General features: G+C 47.7%; 1 protein-coding gene across 1 annotated transcript; it reads left to right on the top strand.

The window, feature by feature from the left end:
• LOC144153776 (uncharacterized) lies at nt 1–24,520 on the top strand. Its single transcript, XM_077685502.1, has 4 exons — nt 1–347; nt 15,689–15,860; nt 20,385–20,536; nt 23,348–24,520. The coding sequence occupies exons 1-4, from the start codon at nt 263–265 to the stop codon at nt 23,719–23,721; spliced, it is 783 nt and encodes a 260-aa protein (XP_077541628.1). The 5' UTR covers nt 1–262; the 3' UTR covers nt 23,722–24,520.
• The last annotated feature ends 2,516 nt before the right edge of the window (nt 24,521–27,036 follow it).

Genomic DNA, 27,036 nt, shown 5'->3' on the forward strand with positions numbered 1-27,036 from the left:
CTCTGCAGCCACCACGGCCATGTCTGTCGTCTGCAACGGAAGGGGCGAAGCAGACGTTCGGTATGGGGCAATCCCAGCGGCGTCGTCAGCCGCCACCGCTCCAGCGGCTGCCTTCGATCCACGTCCAGGCGAGAAGCACGTTGTTGCCGCCGGACAACAGGGCATGGCTGCGGCTAGCGCTCCGTGAACAGGCCCGCACTCGAAGCTGACCCGTCCAGCCTCTTCTGCGCGCTAGGAGCGAGACGAAGCGGAGTAAGATGAGATGACAAGCCGGTCACAATGGAGAGTGCGTCTCAGCGCTCCGTGGCCCGCGGTTGGGCTTTTCCTCACCGCGTCGGTCCTTTCCGGTAAGTCACCCTCCGTAGGCGGCACGCAGCCGGTTCAAATGCAGGCTGTTGAGGGACGCGCTGCCTTATACCATAAACTAAATGTAATCAGCGAATGGATAAACCCGAATAACAGCGGCATGGCTTCAGCGTGCTTAGGATATTTTCGTTCTTTATATTATTGCTGCACCTTGTCAATGAATTTTACCCTTCTCTGTGGATGAAATAGTTTCAAAATACGGCCCAAATTTCGCGTCTAACTTTTCATATTCATTCCACGTTTATGTTCCACCCTCCATAAAGTTGTGCTCATTCGTGCCTTTGAGGAAGTTTGGCACCCCTTCACTCTTTCGCATGTAGTATTTTGTTAATTTCACTGCGCTCCTTAATAATATGTTGATTTCCGGCGTATGATTCTTTCCTCACCCTTTCAAGTGGGGTATAATGAAACAATTTATTTGTTTCCCAGCCTAATTATTAGTTGAAAGTAGTGTCTTGAGCACATGCGCATCCGTCATTTGTGTAGTTACTTCTCTCTTGATCATGAGTGCATATATGCACTCGGTGTGCCTCAGGGTTTTCGCAGAAATATTGAACATTGTCTACAGCTTCGAGAATTATCAATCTATTGGCACTGGCTTTTGCTTCCGTAATCAAGTGAACACGCACCCACCTGTATCGCCTAACAGCACCGACGACGTCTTTAAATAAACTTCTGCTCGCCAACGCAACAACTCACGAAAAGTTGTAATATTATCATAGGTCTGACTCGCAGCAAATTTATTCAGGAACTAAATCAGCTGCGTTACCTTGTGATTACATTACGTTGTGACTACGACTACACAATGCTGTCGTTGTGTAGATCTTTTCTCCGCCTTCTATGGTGTGCTTGCGACACTCAGTGTTTTATTGTCTGGCTTTCGGGCTTGAGTTTGGTAAACTTGAAATAGCAGCTTGTTTGTTGCTTTTCTTTCGTACTATTCGTGGCAAATCGCTCGCCATTACTGACACCACACTTTCAGGGGGCCTATGTTTTGTTCCTGGAATCGTCTTGTTTGGTACGGTAGTTTGTTGCATTTACTATGAATCTTTTCCCAGCAAAGCACCATGAAGGCACTTGTAACCCGTGCAAAACAAACAAATAATAAGAGAGAGAGAGAGACTTTATTGTCATCCCAAATAATAAAATCGACGAGATACACAAGGAAAAATTCTGAGAAGAGTTTATGTATATGAGTGTTTGTAAATTAAATGTACAAGGACAAGGCTGAAGTTGTCTAATAATAATAATAATAATAATAATAATAATAATAATAATAATAATAATAATAATAATAATAATAATAATAAATATAAAATTACGAAACAAAAAATAAAGTATTTCGAACGTATAAACTACTACATAGTTTGTTGTTATGTTAGTTCACATAAACATACACCCCTCTTTTTGTTTTTGCTGCTGATTACCTTTCTTTTTTTTTTTTTCACTGTGACAGCAGTGCAGCCCTGGGTTTCATTCCTCTCCTGATGTATTCAACGGAGGTTCATCCAACGCATTTCAAATTTCCCGCCTTCGCAATGCTTGCGCGCTCCCTGCCTGAAACTGCAGGCAGCAGCGGGAGTTCTGTTCGTTTTGTACTTGCTTTTCCTCCCGTACGTGTCGGCATTGCACTACCACTTTTTTCCCTTACTACCATAAAAACCAACCCAACGAGCGTTCCTAACAAAATGAACGCGGGCGCTACCGGTTAATTTCGCATATTTTGCCTCAAATGTACCTATATTTTTCCTTGCGCTGAACAACGGGGAGATATGTATGACAAGCACCAGCGGTTCACGAGTTTCGAACGCTTATGACTATATAAACCGCTTGGCTGTCGAAGCCTCTGGGTTACGCCGCGACGACAGAACGCCGTATGGCTCTGCTTGGGTCCAGCGAGCGAGCTACGACGACAAGGTGAGCCCCTAAAGTGCTCTGCACTTTAAAAAGTACACCTAATGTCAAGAAACCGCTCTCGATAAAGTTCTGACAGTCAGAGCACAAGCGTTTCTGTGCCGTCCAGAACGCTGGCCACAACGCCATAGTTGATGCAGCATTAAATCACGCCCAGAGGAAGGACTGAACAGAATGTCGTCAGTCTCAATCAAAAATCTTGAATTATTCGGCTTTTTTCAGCTTAACATGCGTGCCAACCGCATAATCTAACTAATAAAAATACTTTATTACCGTTGGTAACGCGTAACGAATAAATTCTTTTTTTTTTTCCTGTTCTACGCCGGGTGCTTGAATAATAAAGAGATCTGCCGTCCCTTATCAACGCTTACGTGCTTCGCTTTCATGAAAAACAGATCGATGCAGCACGTCGCAAGTTCTGGCGCTCTGCCCAACTCATTACGGTGCACTCACACGCCCTTCAAAGGTCGGACACTGAACTTACTTTCGGGAACTACACAGATCGATAGGTGAACGACAAAGGAGTTGTCGAGCACGTACTGCGCTCGCCAGCGCGGCAACTCTTTCCTGCGCACACAAGTCGGCTGTCGACCTCTTGGGCCACCTTAAAAATAAATGCTCCCCAAATAAGAGATGTACGAACCTGTGTCCATCCCGCCGCCTGGATAAAGAAACGCGGGGCAAGTATATGCCGATGCGTGAATGCTTCGTGGTGGTCTAAAGCTTGAGCGACGTGCCTAGAGTACCACAGTGTTATTTCTGAGGTCTTTCGGGATAAACGTTGACAGGAAAGGTAGTATAAAAGTAGTAGTAAAATATTTAAAAATGTGCTAAATGTGCTAAGGCGGGAAAAACTAACTTCTATGGTCTGTTATTTATGAGAACGTGAAATAGTGATAACCAGAGATAGGCGTATTCATTCACGACACATCACCACCCGTTACAAGGCAGGGGATCCTTCTTTTTAGTTGTGAGGATCACTTTTCACTCTATTTTGCTATCATCGTCGTCGTCGTCGGCATCAGCATCATAATACACAGCTTATTTGTGTCCATTGCAGAGCAAATGCCTCTACCAGAGACTTTCGGCCATTCCTATAATCCACCTCCGGTGAGGAAAGGCCGGACTGCGACTCCCCCTCCTTGTCCCACTCCACAGAAACTTGAGGAGCGCTAGAGGAGCAGGTCACCCTCCATTTAGTAAGGTGCATATTATGAAAACAATGACCGTGCGCAGCGACGTATCCTGCGGACGAATTTTCGCTGGGAGCCAAGCATGCACCGTATTATACGATAAAACAAGAGACGTCCATTGAATGTGTATAACAAAATAGACTAGGTCTGTAATACCACTCAACAAACTTGCTTACATCCAAACTGTTTGCGTTCTTGACCGTTGGCTTTCTTTCCTATACTCAATCAATGAGCCACACCTTGTCAAGATCTGGTTCCAGCAAAACTTTGTCCTCTGAAATGTGCGGGCATTTTTCTTGCTTCAGGGAAAAATAAATCGAATTTGTCCTTAACGAATAAACACCTTCACATGTGCGTTAAGCCAGGAGCCTAAATTGAACGGCTCTACAGACAAGATGTGCAGGTTGGACGGCTTAGTCCGCTCTACACACTGAACTCGAAGGGGACCTGCACCGCTCCGGATTCCACTCGTTCAGTTCAAAAACATCCGGCTACAAGTCTGCGGGTGTGCGGTGTCGCAAACATATCTGACACGCCGACCGTTACCGATGTGGCATCGGTGGCCTTGACCACTGCCGCTTCTCACCCCCTTCTCCTCTCGTCCTTCTTGAAACATCTTCATTAACCGTCTGCCTCGACATTCCAGATACCACCGGGTGATCCCGACGCGCGTGCGTTCTCTTAACCCGATATGTGTTTCTTTTTGGCGCTTTTTTCTCGGGCTTCCCTTTGCTGCATTCATTCCTGGAACCCTCGAGAGGCGTGCGCATGTGTCACTCTGGCGCGACGCCGTGGCGTCGCCGGTGACACGTGCAGGCTGGCCACGTGACTCAGCGTATCGATTACTGAACCGACTCGAGGCCGACCATGCGCGTACGAGGACCTTCTCGGGTGAAGCCCGCTAAGCGCGTTCCGCTGAGGCAGTTCTTCAATGTTAAGGTTACAATACAGTCGAAACTGATTCGCAGCTTTGCTTCTAAATTGAAGCTCTGATCTGTGCCCCCTCCTCGTATAGAGTACTTTTACGGGTCCTTTAAGGGTACGTTCAATAAACAGGAAAAAGCTAAACTTTGGTGGAGATAAAAACAAAGGACTACTATGCGTTGTACGGGCTAGACGGCCAGCATAAAAACCACGAAAGCTTTCAATCGTTGCTGAAACTGAAGATTGCGCGAGTCGGTACATCCTTAAAAGGATAACCAGCGCAAAATGACAAAACACAAGATTTCAGCCTTGCGTTCAGCTGAAAACTTTAGTTGTGAGTCGGCGCCGGGTCTGTTCGTACCCTTTTCTTGTGGTTCGTCGTTTTGCGCTGGTTATCCTTTCAATCGTAGACTATTTGACACTTTACGTGGCCTCACCCAAAAACACGCGTTACAGAACCGCTACTTTTATCGATATACCAACCGTATTCCGAGATGCCCAGTATTTTTCTTTAGTATGGGATTGCTGTAACCTTATCCTATCATAATGCGAATTAACTAGCGTTCACTGTAGTGGCCGGGTGGCTAAGGCATGCAATCCTGCTGGTGACGATAAGATTAGGCGCACCTACCATCGCGAGCGTACTAGCTCTATAACTGCTAAATCGTGTAACTTGTACGGTGGTTTTATGCCAGCCTTTCAGCAGTTCATGTAACTTTTTTTTTTCGATGAGGAGGGCATCTACAAACTCTGCTGTGTGGGAGCGTGAATCGAGGACAACTGGCTTAAACTAAGCCAAAGTAATTGCCGCGCTCCTAGCAAGTGTGCTTTTCTGTAAAGGTGGAGCTCCAGGCGGTATTTTCGTTTTCTTTTTTTTTTTTTTTGTGGCTGGATGCCGGCGCACATTGCGGCTAAAAAAAAACAGAAGCAGGCGAGACAGTTTATTGCAACTGGTATCACATGTCATAGCGTCATTACCGCATGGACAAGTTTTAGTAGCCGGTTATCGAGAAACTAGGCGTCAAAATGACCCTGTGTATAGCTGGACCTGGAGTAAAGAATTATTTTTGCTGGAGTCAGGCACAAATACTAAATCACCTGATTGAGATGATCGATAATGAGTGAGTGATGCTCTCTAGTTGCAATGTTTTGATGATGTCAATGAAACAAATTCAGTAACGCTGCGCATAACTTTAACGTAAACCTGTAGGTTGTATACGTGCGTTCTCGGTATCGCGAAAGACAGTAGGAAAGGGTAGATTGAGAGGAAGGGAATTTACCGAGATCATGTGCACATGCTTCTCTTTCTCCTACTTCCACCCGGGAATTTCCAGCGGTTACGTGTCCGGCTTCCTACCCATCCGGAGGGTTGTTTGTGGGAAAGGTCACTTCCCAAGAGCCCGGCGTCGATACGGGCCGCGTACTATACGGGTCGTTGTACACAAACTCGCAGGACGAGCGGATTTAGCGGCGCTTCCATCGAACAGCGGTACCGCTCCCCGTTCTACCGCACCCACCCGCGCTGTCCTGGAAGCATGAAAAGAAAGCGTCCGGCCTCACGGTGGCCGTTCTGCGCTGCGCCGGAGATATTCCGCCTGGAAATCTGCCTTCTTGGCACGAGTCCTAAAGGTGCCCGGGAGCCGCGCTCTGTTTGCGGCCGGGCCCTCAAGGCAGCTGCTGGCGCGTGGGACGTCTCTTTCTTCAAAGCGATAACGCGGCCGCCTGCACACGGCGATAGAAGCAGAGGCAAAATGAAAGCAGGGCCCACCGGGCCATTGCCCCAACACGGACACCAGCGGAATGTCCAAGTTTTCGCATCAACTCAGAGATTCATCACGAGAAACACAGAGCCAGTGCTATGAGGAATGTGTGACAAGTACTGGGGCCCGTCTGTGCTTCTCCATTGTCATGAGCCCTTTCTGGTGGGGAATCGTACGCCTGAACTCAGGCTCAGTAACGTCTGAGCTGTGCATTAATCTGAAGGTTCGAAAACGAAGAAAGATAGGCCTGCAGGTGTTTGAGATTAGCTTGCTTAATTCGGCGACCTTAGACGATGCCAGAAATTTTTACATAATTGCGAGGTAGATATAAGGTGACAGGGATGTGTGGCACACGTCAGTCAAGTCGTATTCATGCACTGAAACGTACACGCCGATGCGTACCTCACGTCGTAGAGAGGAATTTATTTGGGCCCAATGTCCTACATAGTTATCAACAAGCACCATATGTCGAAAGGTTGGCACGGGGACGTGATTGAGGCTGTCCCTTAGACCAATGTTCTACTGTCTTCGTGTGATATATATATATATATATATATAATATAGCGAATCAGAAAATGGGAAATGAGGGGCTCCATGAAATAAGACAGAAAATAAGGGTTGGCAGTCAACAAAACCTCGGAAAGCAAAGGGGAGGTTGTGGTGGGTCATAGAAAGAGATGAAGAATTTTTTGAGTCGAAAAGAAAGTGGTGAAAAAATGCCCGCCAGGTGGGATCCGAACCCACGACCTCCAGAATACCGGTCTGGTGCGATAACCACTACGCTACCGGCGGGGCTGTTTCCCCAGCACTTTCTCGGGTATTTATGTTAAGGTATTTTTGTTTCCTGCACTTGGGGGTGGTAGCCAGCGCCACTCGGACTACTCGGGGTGAAGGGGACCTTCTTTTTAACCCCCGCGCCGTGACTCGAGCGTCTACGACATCTCGAGAGTGGTCGACCAGCGTTGAACCCTCTTAAGCTCCCTTTGGCACCAAGACTGCCAGAACAGAGGCCCTCGCTAAGCATGTAGCGAATCAGAAAATGGGAAATGAGGGGCTCCGTGAAATAAGACAGAAAATAAGGGTTGGCAGTCAAGAAAACCTCGGAAAGCAAAGGGGAGGTTGTGGTGGGTCATAGAAAGAGATGAAGAATTTTTTTAGTTGAAATGAATATATATATATATATATATATATCAGGGTGTCGAACCGAAAAAAATACCGGTTCGGTTACGGTTCGGGTTCGGGTGAAATAATTTCGTTCCGGTTCAGTTCCGGTTCGACAAAATCACGTACCGAACCGGTTCACGAACCGGTTCGGGAGCTTGAACCGGTTCGCGAACCGGTTCGACGAGTTGAATTATCACTGAAATTAGAAAAAAACATTTACTAGTTTAAAACGACCGTCAAGTCAAAACACAAACAAAAATTCAAAATTCTGCTGTTCCCCAAGGGCAGTGGCGCAATTGCAAAGCAAACTTTAAACAATCACGAGATATTAGAAAAACAAATGAAATGGCGACGATTTACCACCTTCTTTCTCGCTCACATTATGTTGTCCCAGCGACTATTCATAAAGCCACCGCCAAGACATATGACGGTGGGATATATTTTCTGTCCTTTCCTTTTTTGTTGAAATCGCAATCGTCGCTATGCAATCACCCATCACGCTAACCTTGAAGCTTGAAATTTAGTCCTGCGTACTGGCGCGTTCAAATACCAGCGCTTAATACCAATAGCGCACATTTTTTTTTATATTTGTAACAAAACAGAAAAATCCTACAACAGGCACATAAATACTACCAATGAATTAGAATATTTGGTCACCCTGAATAATTTGTTAGCTGTCACCTTATCGAATGTGTTAGCCACACTTTTGTTAAAAGTAAGCTTTAGTTAATGCTCAGTCACTGCATTATTGCTCTGACCACTGCAATTCCTTTTGCGATACCGAAAGTGTGCATTACAATCAGTATGTCATCGTACCGCCTGAACCCCTACCATCGTTCCGTGTGCTACATTGCGGAATCTTACAACAGATAATGCGGTTACAAAATGAAAGGGAAATTTGTCACGCGGAGCATGAGATGGGACTTTTTGGGTAGACGCTCTTAAATTCGTCCACAGCAGTACTCCCCTCCGGAACGAGTCGCAGTAGAAGCAATGTAGCGAGTTGGGCAAACGGCTTAGCAAACGGATTAGCCACTGAGCAGCTCCTGCGGTCACACTTGTCAAGTATTAATAATTTGCAGGTGTCGGACCTTTTAAACAAATTATGAAATGCAAAAAGTTTGCACACATCGGGTGTGAGCTTTCGCTGTTGCGCAGTGGAGCACTCCTGCAGCCTGATTGCTCCAATGAAGTCGCAACTAGGGAAGGGCAAAGTCGTTTTATATCCCCTGCAAGCTGCCGAGAATGACATTTCGTTTGGTCAGCTTGCACTACGCTCGCGCCTCCAGCAGCAACAGACCATTGCTACAATGGTGCTAATTCATTTCCCCTGTTGTTACATAGAGCGTGATAGTGTTCAATTGTCGGGAGGGGAAAGTACCCGAGCAAGTACGAAGTTGATGGTACGTGAAAGAAAAAAAGGCCTGAATTGCATTTACTGTGCAATATCAACAACAGAGGGTCGAACCATTTCGGCATGAACCGGTAACCGTTATTTTTTTTTCGGTTCAGTTCCGGTTCGGGTTCAGCGCGCTCAAAAAATAACGGTTCGGGTTCGGGTTCAGTTCCGGCAAAAATATCGGTTCAGTTCCGGTTTACGGTTCGGTTCGGTTCCGGTTCGACACCCTGATATATATATATATATATATATATATATATATATATATATATATATATATATATATATATACGGTCGTGGGTTCGGGTTCCACCTGGAAAGTATCTTTTTCGCAACTTTCTTCCGATCTTTCAAATGTTTAAAATTGAAAACTGGCGAAGCTTACACTAAGTCGCGCAACGCTTGAATCATATCGAAGCTGCAGGATTTCTTTATACGTGAGCACTGAAGAACACATGACCACGCATTTTTACATGTTAGAAATTGTTTATTTACACGTTAGGTCGTCGCTTTGCACTGTGCCAGTAGTAGTCATCTTCATATGCATTGATGTCATCGTGTTCCTCATGCCAAGAATTACATGCACGGTAGCGGTTGACGACAGCTGGGACGCACAGCGGCGGCGCCTACGTACACGACGCATGCGCAACGTTCCCGGAGGCGCGTCGAGGTTCCGTGGAGCAAGTGTGGCGCCAGCTGGGGCATTGTTGGTTGCTAGGCAACGCCAGGCGCTACTAGTGGTTTTTGCCAGTTTTTCTCTTTTTTTTTTGCTAAAGCCACTGCGCGTGCCGGGGACGCTGGGCGGTTCCCGCGAGGCACGCGTTCACGAGCGCTCGGAATTTCCTTTGTATTTTTAGTGCGCTACGCGCCACACATTACGACCAGGTGCAGCAGCTCCGCTGTTAAAAACTATCTGTTTAAAGAAAAATAAATGAGAGACCACATGTTCTCCTGTGCTTTCCTTGGCGCTTGGGACTGCCGGCCCCTCTATTTTTGTATATATATATATATATATATATATATATATATATATATATATATATATATATATATATATATATATATATATATATATATATATATAGTATGTGCGTGTGAAAGAGTGTTTACATGAACACTAAACACTGTATACCGTGTTGTAACTAACCGCTAGTATTCATCTGCATCACGTTTTCGCCATTACCGGCAGCGCGTGTCATTACACCGGGCGCTTCTAAGCCCATTAGCCTGGAGAGGGGCTGATAGCGGCTGTAAAGCCGACCGGACGCTCCGCGGCTCCCCCCGGGGCACGCGAACTTATCAGCGCTCTCACTTTCCTTGCCTTACCGGAAGAGGAAATAGGACGTGGACACCGCCCCGCTAGCACGTTACTATCCGATAGAATCGCCACCCGCGCCGTGAGTGTGGCGGATACCACTCTGCGGAGATCACGCGAACAGAGGGGAAGCGCTGATGGCTGCGAACATTTCTACTACGCACTTATAGCAGTGTTGTTTATAAATGGCCGGGGTTTTGAAATTCTTATAGTTTTGCGTTTCTGAAGCTCGCACAAGTCTTGTAGATGACGTTTCTGGAAGTATGAGTTCATGTTGTGCATTTTAACTAGAAGTGCATTTAAGAGGTAGAAAACACGCGCAAGTCTTCGAATACTGATTCTATGATCTCAGCGAAATTTTCTAAATTGCAATATGATGACATTGAGAATGGTATCAGTCGGTTAATCCGCTTATTTCGTTTGGATAACGCTTTACGTTTACGGTCTAATTGACCACACAGCTAGCTCACGAAAGAAGATGAACTGCGTATATGCGATATTACACTACATGTGTTAAAGCAGCCATGAAGACAAAGTACAAGTTTGTTTTATTCGAAAGATTTCGTGTTTTATAGTGTCCCCAGTGCTTGTCCGGATGCAAACAACGTTTTATTCACATCGAAATTAATCAATTTACGTTAAAATTTCGATTTTCCCGCTAAATCGTGTGTTTTCGGGGTCTGCAATGACATCACAGGAACCGACCGCTCTGCTGCCGATTGGAAAGCTTTGTTTACCGTTAGTGAACCTAGATGGCGCCACCATACCGTGGCAAGCCGTTTTCTGGCTCTGGTTTGTTTTTTACCGTATTTGAACCTGGCTTGTTTTTGTTCAGGGAGAAAATAATCGTTTCGTGAAACAGAGTGCTCGCTCGGTCACGTAAGACACCGTTGCTTGCGTCAATCAACCAGTGTCGTCTAAACCTACCCCAAAGCCCCGCAGTCCTGTGCAGCTAAACTGGCTAAACCAAGCATAGTTCGCGCAGTACCAACAGCAGTACGCATCGGTACTTCTATGTTTACGTGTGCTTTCGTAACTTCCACTGTCGGTCCCACCATTCTTACCGCTTTCAAAGGGATGTGGCTTAAATTTAAGCGCAAATAGCGAATTCGGCAAGCTTATAAGCTCTGTCTAAATTGCGTTTGCTTTTTCCGGCCTCCGTCAATCGCAGACCTGGCTGGTATGACAACATAGGTTCTGTGCCAGGAAATGAGCAAGTGGGTCGCATGGCCATTTACTTTTTTCCCTAATTATATATATAGCTTATTTGAGCGAAGTTTACGTTAAAAGTGCGGTCAGTATGATTCTAACGAGGCAATCTTTTGAATGAACCAAGCTTGTGTTTTGTCTTCATGGCTCCTTTAAAGCTTGACAGGGCTAGTTCGTCAGCTATGCCAAAGGACAAGAAAATTCGTCGCGTGGAGATAATTACGAAGTGACGCGCGGGCGTTGACTTTCTCAGCTGATGGCGCCTGGGCTGCCAAAAGGCTCTAATCAGTGCCGCATCAAATGGACAGAAGAGATACATTGTGAGTGTCACATTAGCGGGTAAACAGCCAGATAGAAAAGCTCAATGACCCCTTCTCTTTTCTCTTTTCTTCTCCACTTCCTTCCCCCTCCCCCTTTCCCTGTATATGCTATTTGTTCTGGTGACGGCCCATTTAAACGCAGTATTTTGTCCTCGCTTTGGTGGGTAAAGGCTTACCTAGAAGATTGGGTGTACAACGATGCTGACCAAAATAATGAAAATAGAGTTTTGGCTCACCTGCTGCTGCTTTATTTCATGAATTTTTAATTTACCTAATTGGGGGAAATTGCCTTCATATCGAATCAACGGAGTATATGCTCTTTCATGGTACGGCTTTCAAACTGGCGTGTCGCTACGCACCCACTCACGCACGCGCATGTATACATTACCGAGTTGGAAACACTCATGAACTAAGATAAGATGCATAAATGGCCCTAAAGCCACGTTTTGCTGAGAGTGTACTTTAGCCAGTCGGAACAGCGTGGTCTCAGTTTTTTACATCGGACATTTTGTATGCTAACTCCCCCCTTTTTTTTTTTTTTCCGGCCGTAGGACAAGAAAAGCCGCACCCCTCCTGTTCAACTTCGGCACACCCTCTTCCTTTGGCCGCCTGTGCGCCTCCGGAGCGTTATATTTTGATATTAGATGGTATAGTGCATAGTGCCCCTGAAAAAAAAAGTCTTCTCACCCATGCATTTGTATTGAGAAGTGAAACCAACTTTAGGTGTAAGCTTGGTTTTTGTAATCTAGCTTTCCCACATTCTTTATTACGCAGTGAAGCCTACTCACAAAAAAAGCTGTTGATTGATTGATTGATAGTCGACTGGCACCCCTGCCAAGTAAAGGCCTTCCTTCTCTTTCCCGCTCACCTCTCATGCTGTTCCTCTCCTGTCTCGCTCATCTGCAAGATAACAGGTCACATGTTTGCTGAAGTAAATTTAAATTTACCGCGTTCTACTGCTCCAAGTCGGATGTCTCGATGCCAGCGCTAAGGCGGAGACGCGCGTGAATTCAGGCACCCTATAAATAGTACAACATTTATAGAACCACGACGCCCTACTGCACGAGCGTTCCAAGCGGAGCGTGGATCCCATCTAACGGAACCTTTCGTTGCTATTGCCGTTTGATTTCTTAATTAAATGCCGCCAGGAGGTAGCGCTGCCAACAGCAGGCGACAGTTTTCTGCCGTTGAGGTAGTATTTTATTTGCTATCGCGAAAACCAAGCATCCATGAATATTTTAATAAAGGAACACTGCAAATAGGCCTTATGTATCGATTTTTTACCTTACATTTGCGTGATGTCTTGTTCTTGTTGTTGACAAGTATGAACCCTGACACCGGACTTAGACGTTCAGATTTGGCTGTGAGTATATTAGATATATTGTGCAGATTTTGTTTCACTTTGGCAGGGTGGCTGAATCGAGTTACAGACAGACAGACAGACAGACAGACAGACAGACAGACAGACAGACAGACAGACAGACAGACAGACAGACAGACAGACCAAAATTTCTGCGTTTTAGTAGTCCAAGAAAGACTATCATCTTTAAAAAGCCAAGCGTAAGAGCGTTATTGACCGTTGGGACCCATACCGCGAGGCGGAAAATGCGAGACGACGGCGTGGCTACAATCCTGCTGAAAGCTGCCCCGGCGCGACGACGCGGTTTGAGCGGGAGTGTGTGGCCGACCAATAATCCACAGACAACTTCGCTGGTCATCCGCCATCACAGAGGGGCATGGCGCTGAATTTCCTTGAAAAACGAACTTGGATGTCAAATGAACACGGGGACCACACACCCAGGTTTTGTAGGGCTACCTGGTCTGGTAGAAACGTAGTCCCGAGTACTAGGGAGGCTACACCAGATAGATGCAACTATGCCAGGAAGGCTTTCTGGGGCATAAACAGCACTCCTTAACCGAAAGAGGATCTGGCCACCGTCGTGTAGAATTCGGCCGCAACCACCTCATAAATCAACGACCGAACTAACAGCCCCCAGCAACTCTAAAGCAACTGACCACGGCAGCGGTAAGGTCAGCGACAGAGCAGAGGGTGCTACGAATCTCTATGTCCGGACAGGTCGCCTATGAAATTTAAACCTGGCAATGTTCAACGCACGAACTCAGTGTAGCGAGTGTAACTTATGTGCTATTGCAGTTCTCAGCCATTAAGTGAGGTATATCATAGCAATAGGCGACGTTAGAAGAACTGGTGAGGCCTTTATGCAGCTCAATAGCCGGCATATTTTGTGCTACAGAGTACATTGAGACAGGGGAGAGGTTAGGGTCAGAGCCTTGATTCTCAAAGCGATAGCAGGAAATGTGCGGCAATTCTACAGCAGTAGCGAAGGAGTCGCAGCCGTTGTGATCAAGCTTAACCAAGTCCTGATTAAAAGCGGTACAATATGCATCAACTACTGTACGATAAAAAGGCTGTTGACACTTTTTAACAATATGTCGAGTCTGCAATGAATAAGGTAAAAAATACCACTGGACGCGACAATGACGGGAGACTTACACGCGAAAGTAGGCAAGATGCAATTAGTCGAACGAGTTGTTCGAAACTTCGTAGTCGGAATAGCCAGGGTTATGGACTGGTCGGATTTGAGGAGACACGTAACCCGTGGGTAATAAATACTTTTTTTCGCGAAGGAAGGAGTAGGAAATGGACATGGTCAGACCGAACGGTATAGCAAAAGATGAAATCAACTTCATTCTAAGTCTAAATCCACATGTGCGGGGGGCTATGGTGTTTGGCAAGAATAATGATCGCAGGTTGGCGAGGTGCAGAACAAACTACAGGCTATATTTAAAAAAAAAGGGTCAAAATAAATATAAGTAGGAAAACCAATTTCAAACCAGTAAAATACAGAATGCAGAAATTTTGAATAACGCTTCTAAAGGAATTCTTGGTCAGTCTTGGAAGGTGGCGATAGCGTAGGCCTACTAGTAAATGGCTGTCTAATTGCGAAAATCACGGTTGCAGCACTAGCTGTAGGGCGGAAATAACCTAGAAAAGAAACCGGTATAGTGTTCAGAAAAGAAATGGACTGATCGCGAAACACACAAATATGGAAACTGCAAGAATATGCAGCACATCGAATATGGAAGAGCTGTCGAAATTGATTATTAAAACACTCTACTAACCGCCCAGGCGTTTATCACGCCGCTGCATTTAAACCTGACTAAAAATGTACAGTCATGAACAAATGAAATGAGAACACAAAACTATGAACCAGAACTCAGAAAATTGAAGAAAATACAGTTCCTGGAGGTCCAATAACGGCACTTTGTTGGTATGTTTGGAAAGCCACATTTCCCAACTTTGCTTTCGTAACTAAGCCGTGCGTAATTTTGACTTGCGTAGAAAGTAATCGCGCTATTTGTGTGTTCAGGTTCATATTATCGACATGGCATTTTATGTACACAATGTTGCAGTAAAATTGAAATTGAAATTGAATGTTAGTGACATTCGTACCAACAACATGACAAGGTTTTAACAAATGTTAAAAAAAGGGCAAAACTTAAGGGCAGCCGAGAACAAGTTTATTTGTAAATAAATAATGCACGCACTTTGAGGCGGACTCTGGGAACATTGCGAACAAGAATGAGATCATGAACGTAGCGGAGACGTTCTATGCTGCGTTGCACGCTAGCAACATTAGGCCAGGAGGCAGTATTTAAGTAACTAACTTTGTTCGCGAGATTCCTACAGCAACAAAGGACGAGGCATGAGATGATGGCCCAACCGTAGATCACCCAAAAGATGGAAGATAACTTATTTGCCGCACATTTTTGCATGAGCAATTGGCGCTTTCCGTAATCTACGCGCAAAGTGACAGAAGCGCTCCTGTGCTTCCTAAAAGCAACGAACTTGTACAGAAGACTGTATAGCCAAAAGGCTACTCTCTATGGACTCGCTGAATTCCATCGTCTATATTGTCGTAGCGCTGCGCACTCCTCTTTACGCTCTGTTCGTACCTTCCCCCTTTTTTCCTGTTTTCTACTTTGTTTCTCATTGTTTCCCTTTCCCACTTGTAGGATAACAAACTAGGCCATAGCCTGATTGACGTTCATGCCTTTCCTTCGCCTTTATTCCTTCCTTCCTTCTAACCTGATCCCTGCAGGATTGGCACCTGGCGCTCGGGGCTGCCTTCCGGGCCTTCAAGACTACGACGTGTGCTTCAACATATTCCTGGAACGCGACTTCCCGCTGGTGGAGGCCTTCCTGCGCAACAGAGCGTTCGGCTCCAGGGGACGGGTTCTCGTCGAGCCGGGGGACCTAGCCACCATGTGCGAGTACGTTTTTCGTCACCCCAACTGTCAGTGGGCATTGCAGTAGTGGGGTTCGGACAGGAACCATTCCTTATAAAAATCAATTGAGATTTCTTGCGGTTTCATGGAGGTTCTATGGAGTATTAATAAACACGGCAGAAGCTCATCACGAACTCAGGTTTTATAGAGTCGCCTTCATCAAGAATGTATAGATTTACTATAGCGACTTCTCCGCAGACGTTCATTAAGCTCGAACTCATCTATACTTTCCTTCGTATGGCTCTGTTTTTTAAGTGCGATGCACTTTATAAGCGACCCCAAACCATCCACCGCCGGCGGCGGCGGCGTCCGCAGCCCTGCTCTCCCTAGCAACGGCGCAGAGCGGAGAGGAGCGTCGGTAGCAACGGCGCAGTGACGTCACTCACCACGTGACGCCACGCCCTCACCGCTCCCTCGCGGCGCGGCGGTGTGCGCCGCGCGCATCCCTCTCCTCACCCGCGCCGTGACGTCACGCACCACCTCCTCTCCAGGCAGCTGCCGTGCGCCGCTGCGCGCGTCCCCCTCCCCTTTCGCTCACTCCTCCTCTCTCCTCACTGGCTGCAGCTGCGCGCGCACCCCTCTCTCTCGCGCGCCCGCCTTCTCTCTCAGCCACCTGGCTCGGCGCGCTCAGCGCGGCTTACCCCCCTTTATATGCAGCGATAAACCGCCAGACCTCCGTGGGTCGGCTCGCGCGCGCTCTCTCGCTACAGTCTCCTGCTCGCTCTGCTCCAGTTTAGACCGTTCGCTGGCTGGGCGCCTCTCAAGGCGATGTCAGAATTACTACGCCGTGTACTCTCGGCGCAAGAAATGCATTCGCACTTCCTCACGATTCCCTTCGGGGAGGTGGGGGCAATTTTTTTACAACTTCTTCAATATGTACCTTGGGCATGGTGAACTAAAATCTGTCTTTGTCACGATAACCTGAAAGAATGACGAAAGATAAAAAAAAAAAACGACGCTGGCCTCTTGCGGCCGTGTACATGTATACGTTGCTCATAAGCTGGTGATTTGTACGCGATTTATGGACTATCAAAAAGGACACACACCGTAGACTTTTTTTTTGTTTCGTTCTAATTTCAATGTTGTGAGCGTTAACAGATATTTGTGCGTGCCTGCGTGAGATTGCGTTTCACGCGGAAAAATAGAATTATGAACCATTTCCTCAGGCCATGAACATGAGGACCAAGATGAAACGGAGCTTCCTTCCGCCCTTCCGCCCCTGTAATATGTGTAATAGAATAATTACACCGTTGCCTATGCACATTTCTCTAAAGGATTCAGACAACCCACATTTCTCGTTTAAACATTTTTTGTTCACCTTGGAGCCGGTGGAACACTTCAGCTGGTCGCCACCACAAATCCTTAAGGGAAAGTTTATCACCTCTCACACCCCGAACATGCACGACGTGAGACGTAGTCAGTACATATTAGCTTCTTTTCAATAAACCAATAGTTGCGGGTTAGCGCCATGTGTTCGCTCGTTTTTGGTGTCTTTTCCCGGCTTTGAGAACATCCTCAACACCAAGATGATTTTTTTTCTTTTGCTGCGTCTTTTTAGATGCGCCTGCATCTCATTCACTCGCCTTGTCCCTCCATACGGCGTTGTTGTCCGTCCACACCCCTCCCCCTACACTATAAAAAAAATAATAGTTAGCGGCGCCCGGTTTCGATCCCACGACACTGTGGGCGGAACGCGAGGTACATGGTGCTCGAATTCCCACTGCGCCACAAAACCGAGACAGAATCAACTGCTACGAACGCGCCTTATATCCTTGACTCATTCAAACTACGTCAAGATGCTACTGGTACAACGCATGATGGGGCAGTGATTAACACTTGCAATAAAATAAAAGAAGCTCCCACTTACAGCAACAATGATGGAGTAAAGGTCGTTGCGACAGCGAAGCCCCAAGCATACCACTTAGAGAGGTTGACCAAGATTGGCCAATAAAACATAATAATAATCATAAAACATAATAACCATTCGCGTTCCCGACATGTTTCGCGCGATTTCAGAATCAATCCAACAAAAACACCAAGTGAACCCCACGATGCGTCGCATCTACACAGGGTTCCCTTCGCGGGGAGGTGGGCGCAATTTTTTTTTTTTTCCAAGTTTCATTCATTCACTGTGCCCTCGTGCTATCCCCGTACTATTGCGGCATGCTGAGGTGGGATGCTTTTCAGGCAAGGCTCCTGACGCACCGTATGCGGAGCTGCGTAGGATCAATCGACCAGAGATACACGCTCAGTGTGTCAGGGGTGGCAAACGGGCCGCCGCACAAAGAAAGGAAAACAAGGCGCTCACGACGAGTGACAAGAACCAGCTCCCTAGACACTCCTCGTGTCGCTGCATGCCGCCGCCTCAGCCGCCTTGTGTTTTCTGCGGTCTCTTGCTGCAAGCCTACGCTGTCCATCCTCCTACGGAGACAGCGGTGAAATCGACGAGTGCTGAAGAGCGAAAGGCCGATGGCATTGAGAAATGCTGAAAAAATACAATTCAGCAGTTCGCAAGAATACTGCTTTATAGTGATGCAGGTGAAACTAATATAACAGCGTGAGGTATCTGTAATGGTTGTGAGAAAGTTACCAAATGTAATAAGCACTTCTTAAAATATCTGTATACATCGCAGCTGAACCGTATGGGCTGTCACATGCAGGCTATGGCAGCTCCGCTCAGGGTTGACGTCAACACAGAGTCAATCTGCATGATCAAGGTACAGCGTTTTATGTGCGAAAATACCTATCCAAACCATGGCCCCAGGCTTTTTCCGTGGCCTGCATTTTTTGCAGGAGACGATTTTAAAGACGGTAGTCTTTCTTGCGCCGCCAAAACGCGAAAATGTTTGTCTGTCTGTAGCTTTATTTAACCACCTGGCCAAAAGTTCAAACGATCCTTGAACAAAAAGTACGTGTGTGCAGGATCATGAAAACACTGGAATGGGGAGTACATGTCCACTTTAGACAGTGACAAAGAAACCTCAGGCGTACTTGAGGCAAGATAACAGCACAAACCGACAGTTGCAACGTTCTTTTATTCAGAAATACACTGTGAATGGGTTTTTACTGTGGAAATTTAAAAAAAAGCGCGATCAAAAGGGCGGTAAGTTGCGCACTCATTCACCAAATCGCGCGGGAAAATTCAGTTGGGAAAATCGGCGTTGCATTAACCATGGTAAGAGCGAAAGGGAGGAGAAGAGGCTGAGGTGGGCAAGGGGGACTCACGAGGGCACTCACACACCCCCACTCACCACTCGTGAGTGAGTGGTGAGTGAGCCTTGGCATCGTTTTGGACTGACGAGTGTGAGTGCGAGTGAGTGCGAGTCCCACGCGCACTGAGCCCCACTCACCCCTCGCGAGTGCGAGAGAAACTCGCGGGGAGCCCCTCTCATCGCTCGCGAGTGCATTCGCGTTGCTCGCGCCATTTTCGGAGCTTATACCGCTGTGTACTCCCTGTTGGCTATTCGTCGCAGGAGCCACACGCTGTGATGATTGTTAATGACGGGATTGCTTTTAGCTTCGGAAATATGTCGTCACTGAGCTTCTGCTATGCGGCATCCTAAAATTAATTCCCTGGTGGCGTGTTGATTTAGGGATATGATTTGGGTGTCCCTCTGACGCCGTAATGCACGAATACTGTTCGGTTTCATGACTCGTGGAGGGCCTGCTGCACACACTCGAGGGGAGACGGCGAGTGCTGAGCGTGGGCAACGTTTCTAGAATAACGTTGAGCGTGGGTGAGTGGAGCGGTGAGCGTGAGCGCAAGGGAGTGCGAGTGCTGAGCGTGAGCGTGGGTCGGTGCGAGTTGTGGAGGCCACGTAGTGAGCGTGAGCGTGAGCGTGAGGGTGAGTGAGTGCGTGAGGAAAAATATGTTTTTCTCTGTGAGTGTGAGCGAGTGGTGCCCAGTTTTGCCGAGGTATGGGGAGAGAACAGAGGCGGCAGGGGCGGCAGAAGGCTTCCGCCTTTCGGCGGCATTTGCAGCGGAACGAGCAGATGCGCGGTCAATTTTTTTCGATGTGAACCTTCCGGGTACGGAAGCGCTAACTATTTGCAAAGCTCATAACAACCCTCCCTTACCCTTTTCTTTTCCCACTTCGGTTACCCTCCTCTCCTTATCTCTCTTTCCTTTCTTTAATACCGCCGCTACCGCCAAATGTTCTTCCCCGCCCTCATATTCCCCCCCGAATCGCACATCACACTTTCCTTCAGAGTCTTTCTTCATGCTCTTTTTCGCATGTTTTCTCTCTCCCTCCTCTATTATTCATACTCGCTAAATCCCACTTGCCTTCCTTCCCTTCCCTCTACATTTGTCTTTCCCTCACCATCCCTTACCCACGAACTCCCAATAGGTCAGTATCCCACTAGTGAGCAGGCGCGCCAGTAACAATTCTAGATTAATTGTTTTCACGTCTAGGTAGCCTAGGAATGTCCTTATCCTATACAAAAGAGAACAGCCCGTGTGGTATGTATACCAGCGCATCACTGTGTGTGCGTCCTTTGCGCGCGCAGCGGGTTCGGCGAGCTGCTGGAGTGCTACGCGTTCCACTACCTCAACTGCGGCGACCTGGGCGGCGTACGGCGCGAGTACTTCGAGAGGCTCATCAAGGCCATGGTCTCCTCCTTCCAGCTGCTCTGCGGAAAGGACCGCACCATGCTGCAGAGTGAGAGAAGCAACTGCACCACGTGATTATGATGATGATGATGACTACTGTGTTTGTAGGGATGATGATGATGACTACTGTGTTTGTAGGGCGGCAGAGTGAGACATGACAGTTTCATCACGTGTGCCCACATTTAATGCAGCTCAGTCAATTACGAGGTGTTTTTATCATAACCAAACCTGGAATACAGCGCTTGTTTGCACGTATTATCGAAACCGTTTTGATTGGGCGGCCCAGGACAGGGTAATCGTCGAGATTGCTTATTTAGGTTAGGAATCAGGTAATTTAAAGATCGAATACACATGGGTTGGCTGATTGTACGATAGATTAACAACTGTGCAGCGAACCGGAAGGACAATGATTAACAAAATATTATAGCCTCGCGTGACGTAATTGTTTTTTTCCCGAATACGAAAAAAATTGCCGCAGCTTGCACTAGTGGTGCAAGGCTGGAGAAACATCAGAGCTGGCGGCTCCTCTCTCTTCGTCGGAGACATCGCTGTTGCAGCTCGCATCGATTTCCGAACTTGCCGCTGAAAGTTCTCCGTGGCTGGCAGGTCCGGATCGTTTTGTCCGCAGGCTTTCACATCTCTCCCAAAGTAGGCTGCGTCAGCACGCGCTAGAACCCGCGACAACCGGCTTCGCGAACTCGGCGTCTGCAGCGCGAACTCGCCTTCTGTGCCCCCCACTTCAGGCGCGAACGCACGCGAACTGGCGAGGAGAACAGCACGCGTGAGACCATGCCACGAACGCTGGGCAGAGTGTTCTCGAAGGTCGAGCTGGCCGAAGCCGGGCGCTCCTCACGAGGCGCGCGCTCGGTATTTTTTCTTTGTATTTTTTCTGGTGACGCTGGGCGGCGTAACTAAAAGCTTAAACAGCTTGGCTGTTAAAAGGAGATTTCAGGTGCAATTTGCTATTTTCTGATATTGTCAGAACTTCCTCCCGCATAAATTGTATCGAATATTTCTTGCATTGTTACGCATTCCGGTTTATGGGCACTGGCGTCGTCTCTACGCATTCTTCTGGAATATATATTTTTAACCGCTTTTTGAGCCCGAATCCCAACGAGCCTTTGCGTGTGCAGCGATGTCCAAACAATGCGATCACTGTGACGTCAATTCATTCGTGTGTCCTTGAGTTTTGGAGGGATCGATGGTAAAGCTGTTTCTTCCGTGTGTTTTCTTTCTATCTACTTCGCTATACAAAAAGCGCTCTGAAACTGGACGTCGACTTCGATTTTTCGATTCCAGGAGTCGTTACGCAGCCGCTTGACGACCGCTCACCGTCATTGCTTTACCATTGCCGCCTATTCATGGCCGTTATTTATGCGGGAGATCGGGACGCATTCTCCCACAGAGACACCGCAGATGCTATAGTGTACGAATGCCAGTATGACTAGTATATATGTCCGACTCACGCACATTCTGACTATTCCGTCCTTTAGCAATGAATGGGTTATATGCGGCGAAAGGGCGCACAATGACACTGCATTTTACGTGTCCGTGTGTTTTATTACATGGCGAATAGAGGAAGCATGTCGGAAAATTTTCTGGTCAATCCGCGTGAGTGTGTAAACAGAGAGGGCGATATAGAAGAGCCCAGAACAAGAGAGGGGATAGAGCACGCGTAGAGAATCTAAGGTTTTGAATTCGGGCTGGTTGGTTCGTCATTACAGCACGAAAAAGGCTTTGTGCTTGGGCCCAAGGACGCGGGTCAGATACATGGAGGCGAAAAGCAGAAACGCCCGTTGGACGAGATTTCGGCGCACGTTAGAGATCCCCGGGTGTTCAAAATTAATCCGGAGTCGTCCACTACCGCACGCCTCATACATAGCCCAGGCGTAGCTTCGGTGCGTTAAACCCACTAGTCTTTTAGCGGCTCTGCTCGATATAGATTTTTTGTAGATCCAATATAACATCTAACATAAAACAGGTTTATGTCGAGCATGGCAGCCATCAAACGCTACCTTTGGCATGTATTGTTGCGACCGGGCGGGGGCACCCGATCCGTTCTCCGTGGCCTCCAACATACGATGGGTAGCGTGTATGAAGCGAGCGGCCAGCCGGTGTTGCAGCCGTGAAGAAGTCCAGAGCAGTAGGGTAACGTAACTGTTTACTTCATAGCGAGAGGTGAGCCGAAGCCAAAAAAACATACAATGCCCCGACGGGCGAGGTTACAATACAGGACAGGAGCAGAGCGACCGCATGGATTCGCTGCTCAGACAGGAATGAATATCAGCGTTTGTGCTGCTTCTTTTATACCCAAAAAACGCCCCCAAGAGTAACACGCCACGAAATCATAGACACACACACGCACAGTCTTTCCAAGATCGCGAGTCATCTTCGCCCCTTGTGGCGTCCGAGAGAGGGGGGAGAGTGTCCTTGAAAGGTGCCGGGGTCGCACTATCAACTCTGATCGCGCTGATAGCGAAACGTCTAAGCCGGGAAGGTCAAGGCAGGTGCCTGAAGGGTGTGGCGCTGGCAGCTGCCGGAAACACGTTGCAAAGCGAGGTGATTGACCCGGCATGGCGAGACACGAAGTACGATTCACCGACACGTGGGCGCACATGGTCGATTCCCACGTGGTCGCTGATGCGGAAAAACACGTGTTGCTGGCCGATTCGTAACAGTATGCAGAAGAGTTGCCTGTAACGAGTTGCAGATCAGATGACACAAGCTGTATCCTTTAATTTCACATCTTAAGATGCCGATTCCCAACGACGCAGCCAGCTACCAATGACGGAAAGGTTATGCATGGTTGTACGCGGTCCCAAATGAAGTAACCACTGTTCGCGCACTTGTGTCTGCGCAGACCTCTTCTACGACGGCCACTGCATCGGGGCCGTTTCTGACGGCGCGGGCGACTGCCGGACGGCCAACTTCGATCTGGGCACGGCGTGGAAGCGGGTCTTTCGCTTCCAGGCCACGCAGCGGGACTGCAGTGACCTTGTGCGCCACACGCGCTGCCTGGTGCGCGCGCTCAGCTCGTCGGGGTGCCGACCCGAGGCGACCACGGCCTACAACACGACGGCCGTAGACTTCCTCTTCGTGTTCTGCCAGCAAGACTTCTCGGCCGACCGCCCGACGTCGCTGGGCGAACACCTACTGCCCTCGGCGGTGACCCACGTCATCGCCCTCCTAGTCAGCACCCTCGCCGTGCACAGACACTGGTGCTTGAGGTTATAATTCTCAGTGATGACCATAGGGGCAGCCGCTTGGACACAGGGACTCTCTTGTGTTGCCTGTTACCGCACTTGCTTCCTTTTAATTACGTAGAGACGAAAACGGAGCTACCCGTTTGCTTTTACGATGTTTGGGCACGCGTCTTAGTCACAAACACGGACTGTTGGGGTCGGTTTCAACCCATTCCATGTCGCATTTGTGGTATCATGGAGAAAACTGCTGCAATTCGGGTGGCGGTTTCTTTTACATACGAAGGAAGTGAAGAAGATACGATGCGAGCAGGCGAAGGAAAGCGATTTATGAAGAGGCTGATACCCCTGCTACACTAGCGTCGGAATGTCATTTGAACCAAATGTCATTTGACTCAAATGCCAAGTTGTGCTGCTACACGATGACGTTCTGCTACACTAGGTTTTGAAATGCCATTCGGCTCAAATGACATTCGAGCCAAATGAGCACCGAGAGAGACATTTGGGATTTCAAATGCCATTTCTAGCACTCTCGCACGCAGCGTCTTCGATCGGCAATAAAAAATATAATACTTCCGAAAACAAGCAAAATATTTATGTTTATGGAACTTTGTTCACTGTTCATTTACTTAAAATATGAAATCAACATACTTAATTTTCATACTCTCAAAACCAGTGGGTCGGTAGCAAAAAAAAAAAAGAAGAAGAAACCTTCGCGAACAGCTTCCACATTAGACTCAAAACTGATGTCTCTTCTAATTTGGTATCATTTTTACTGCCTTAGACTGCTCATAAATTTGATTGATGTATTATTCTACGAAAACGGAACGGGGGATAACAGCGCCACTACAGCACGGCAAGCTTTCAAATGCCACTGAAATCGTAGTGTAGCACGGCGGATTCTGTATGGCATTCGAAGCACCCCCATTTGAGTCAAATGACATTTGGTTCAAATGACATTTGGTTCAAATGACATTCGGACCCTAGTGTAGCCGGGGTGTAAGATTTGCTTCTACAAAGACGTTAAATGGAGACGGCCTCGTACACTTCGAAACACGCGATGGCTTGGCGCGAAAAACAGAAGTGTGGTCGCGTGGCACCGTGTCCCGCACAAGAAGAAACTATGGGTACTTCCAACAGTGTTTTCTTTTTTAGAATAAAAGAGCTTCTCCTGCGTGGAGACACTTTTGTGTGCAATAAAGTGAAGGCCTTCGTCGTATTGCCACCTCGATGAAGGTTCCACGCTATTCCCTTGCAAGCCGCCATCACCGATGCGTCCGAAGCCGCTGACTGCGGCCAAGCCTGGAGGGGAAGCACGGTAACCCTTGGTCGCGTAAATTCTCGGGGCCATCATGAACGGGAGGAGGAGGGGTGTTGGGAAGGGGGCATGTAAGCAGTTTGTGGAAGGTGTTAGGGGCAATGCATTGTCAGTGCGCCCCATGGGAAACGCTATACATTCAGCGTCAACTGTATAATACCGCTACGAGTTAATGGGCCGATACTGCATCATATGCTTTACCAGAGCGGAACCGTACCCGCCACGGAGAAAGGCGGATTGTGTTGCAGACTCAGGTTTATCGTAAACGTATCTAGTGTGACATCGAGCGAAGTACCTGCGCTGGAGAATGTGTAAGTCATCGCGAAGTAATTTGTATAATCACGCCGTAGATGCAATATCGAGACATTACGTCGTCCGCGCTAACGTTGCATTACCTTCGCACGAGTGTTGTAAGAATTTTACCGCGCCAACATCTCTGATGAACACTCTGATGAACACCACGCTGTCCCGAGAATGCTGCCAAGGAGTGCACGGAACGCCCTGCAAAAATCCATGCAAATTATACCTCAAACATTTCAATTCGCAACGCTATTCGCTTAACGTTTATCACATTTTTTTCGCTCCAAAATAAAGAATTCGCATGATTTTAAGTCCCGATAGTCACGAGTGCAGCGGATTGATTTTCCTGTCTTTCAGTGTTTCGACGGGCTGGCGATACTGCTCTCGAATGTCCACGTAGCACCCGCGCGGAAATTTCCTCAGACGCGTCGTGTGTTACTTTGTGTGAACGCTGTGCCGCTCCCTAGCCTTGTTCTCGCCATTAGAAAAAGTCTCGCTTTGCTGTTGTGTAGCGTCTTTCATGCGGCTGAGGTTCGCTGCGCCAGCACCATCTAGTGAGGCGGCGCGTTGAGAAGGTGTTTCGGCAATTCGCTACCGCCACGGCCATGTCGACTTGGACACAATTAAGATATGTCTCTCCTACGTACACCACCGGCGATCGGGCTGTCACTCATTCCACAGAGAGTACGGCGAGCGTCTTTCAGTTTTCGTGGCGTTTCAGGGTCGTTGGTCGACAGCACGCACGGCATGGCGTCGGAGCGCGAGAATCGCTAAAGTAGCGCGAGGGTGTTGCTAAGCGGGACCAGCTGCTCCGGAAATATCCATCCCGACTCGCGCCGCTCAGGAAATATGGGATGAGGCGAAGTGTGGATCATACCACGACAATTCTCAAGTCCTTGCTGGTGCTGCGGCACAACGTCCTCGAGCCCTCTTCCGTTCAGGACGTCTAGTCCAGACTCCTCCCGCGCCAGCCCCAAGCGCCACCCATTAGATTCATTAGATAATAAAGTTCTACGTATTACCTCAAAATAAAGCGTATTTGGCGACTCTAGTTCTACCTACATGCTGACAGATTCCATCCTCCGAGAGCGTGTGTATGGTTCCCCTTTTATTGAGCGCAGTTGCTGTGGTGACGACGACAGCTGCGCCACAAGTGAAAGCGAACGCCTTTGCTATGGGGTGGCGCAAGAGAGACCCGGCAGTGAATTCGCACGAGGAAACGAGTGAGAAGGCATCGCATGCAATATCTCACTCTGTTACGCCATGAAGCCTAAGCGCGATGTCGATCACGGCAAGTGAAGAGGTGCGAAAGACTTGGACGGATCTGAGCATGCCCTTCGCAAGCGGTTCTCGGACGGTCCGTTTGAATATAGACATGGTATGCCGTGTTCGGTTCGCGGGCGATGTCGAACCCACTGTCACTACATGGGCTCCTACGGGAGGACTGGAATCCAATGCAAGAGTAGAAGTCATGTAAAAGGGATATACAGCGTGTTGCACAACATATACGTCATGCTAAAAGTTTTTTAGTTACATGACATGTGACTTTTAAGACGTTTGCTTATCTCGGTAGCTCCTATATATTACTCGCTGCCATACTTTTAATAAAAACATGACACCACTGCTGTCGAACCTATTCCGGTGGCCTTATCAAGTATACTGTAACACAGCTGTAAGATAGCATGAAGGAACAACACTAGAGTTTAAATTAGAATAGAGATTTTAATTGAA

The sequence above is a fragment of the Haemaphysalis longicornis genome, unplaced genomic scaffold (assembly GCF_048455015.1).
Source record: "Haemaphysalis longicornis isolate Haplotype H1 unplaced genomic scaffold, Haemaphysalis longicornis Haplotype H1 scaffold_9, whole genome shotgun sequence".
NCBI lineage: Eukaryota > Metazoa > Arthropoda > Arachnida > Ixodida > Ixodidae > Haemaphysalis > Haemaphysalis longicornis.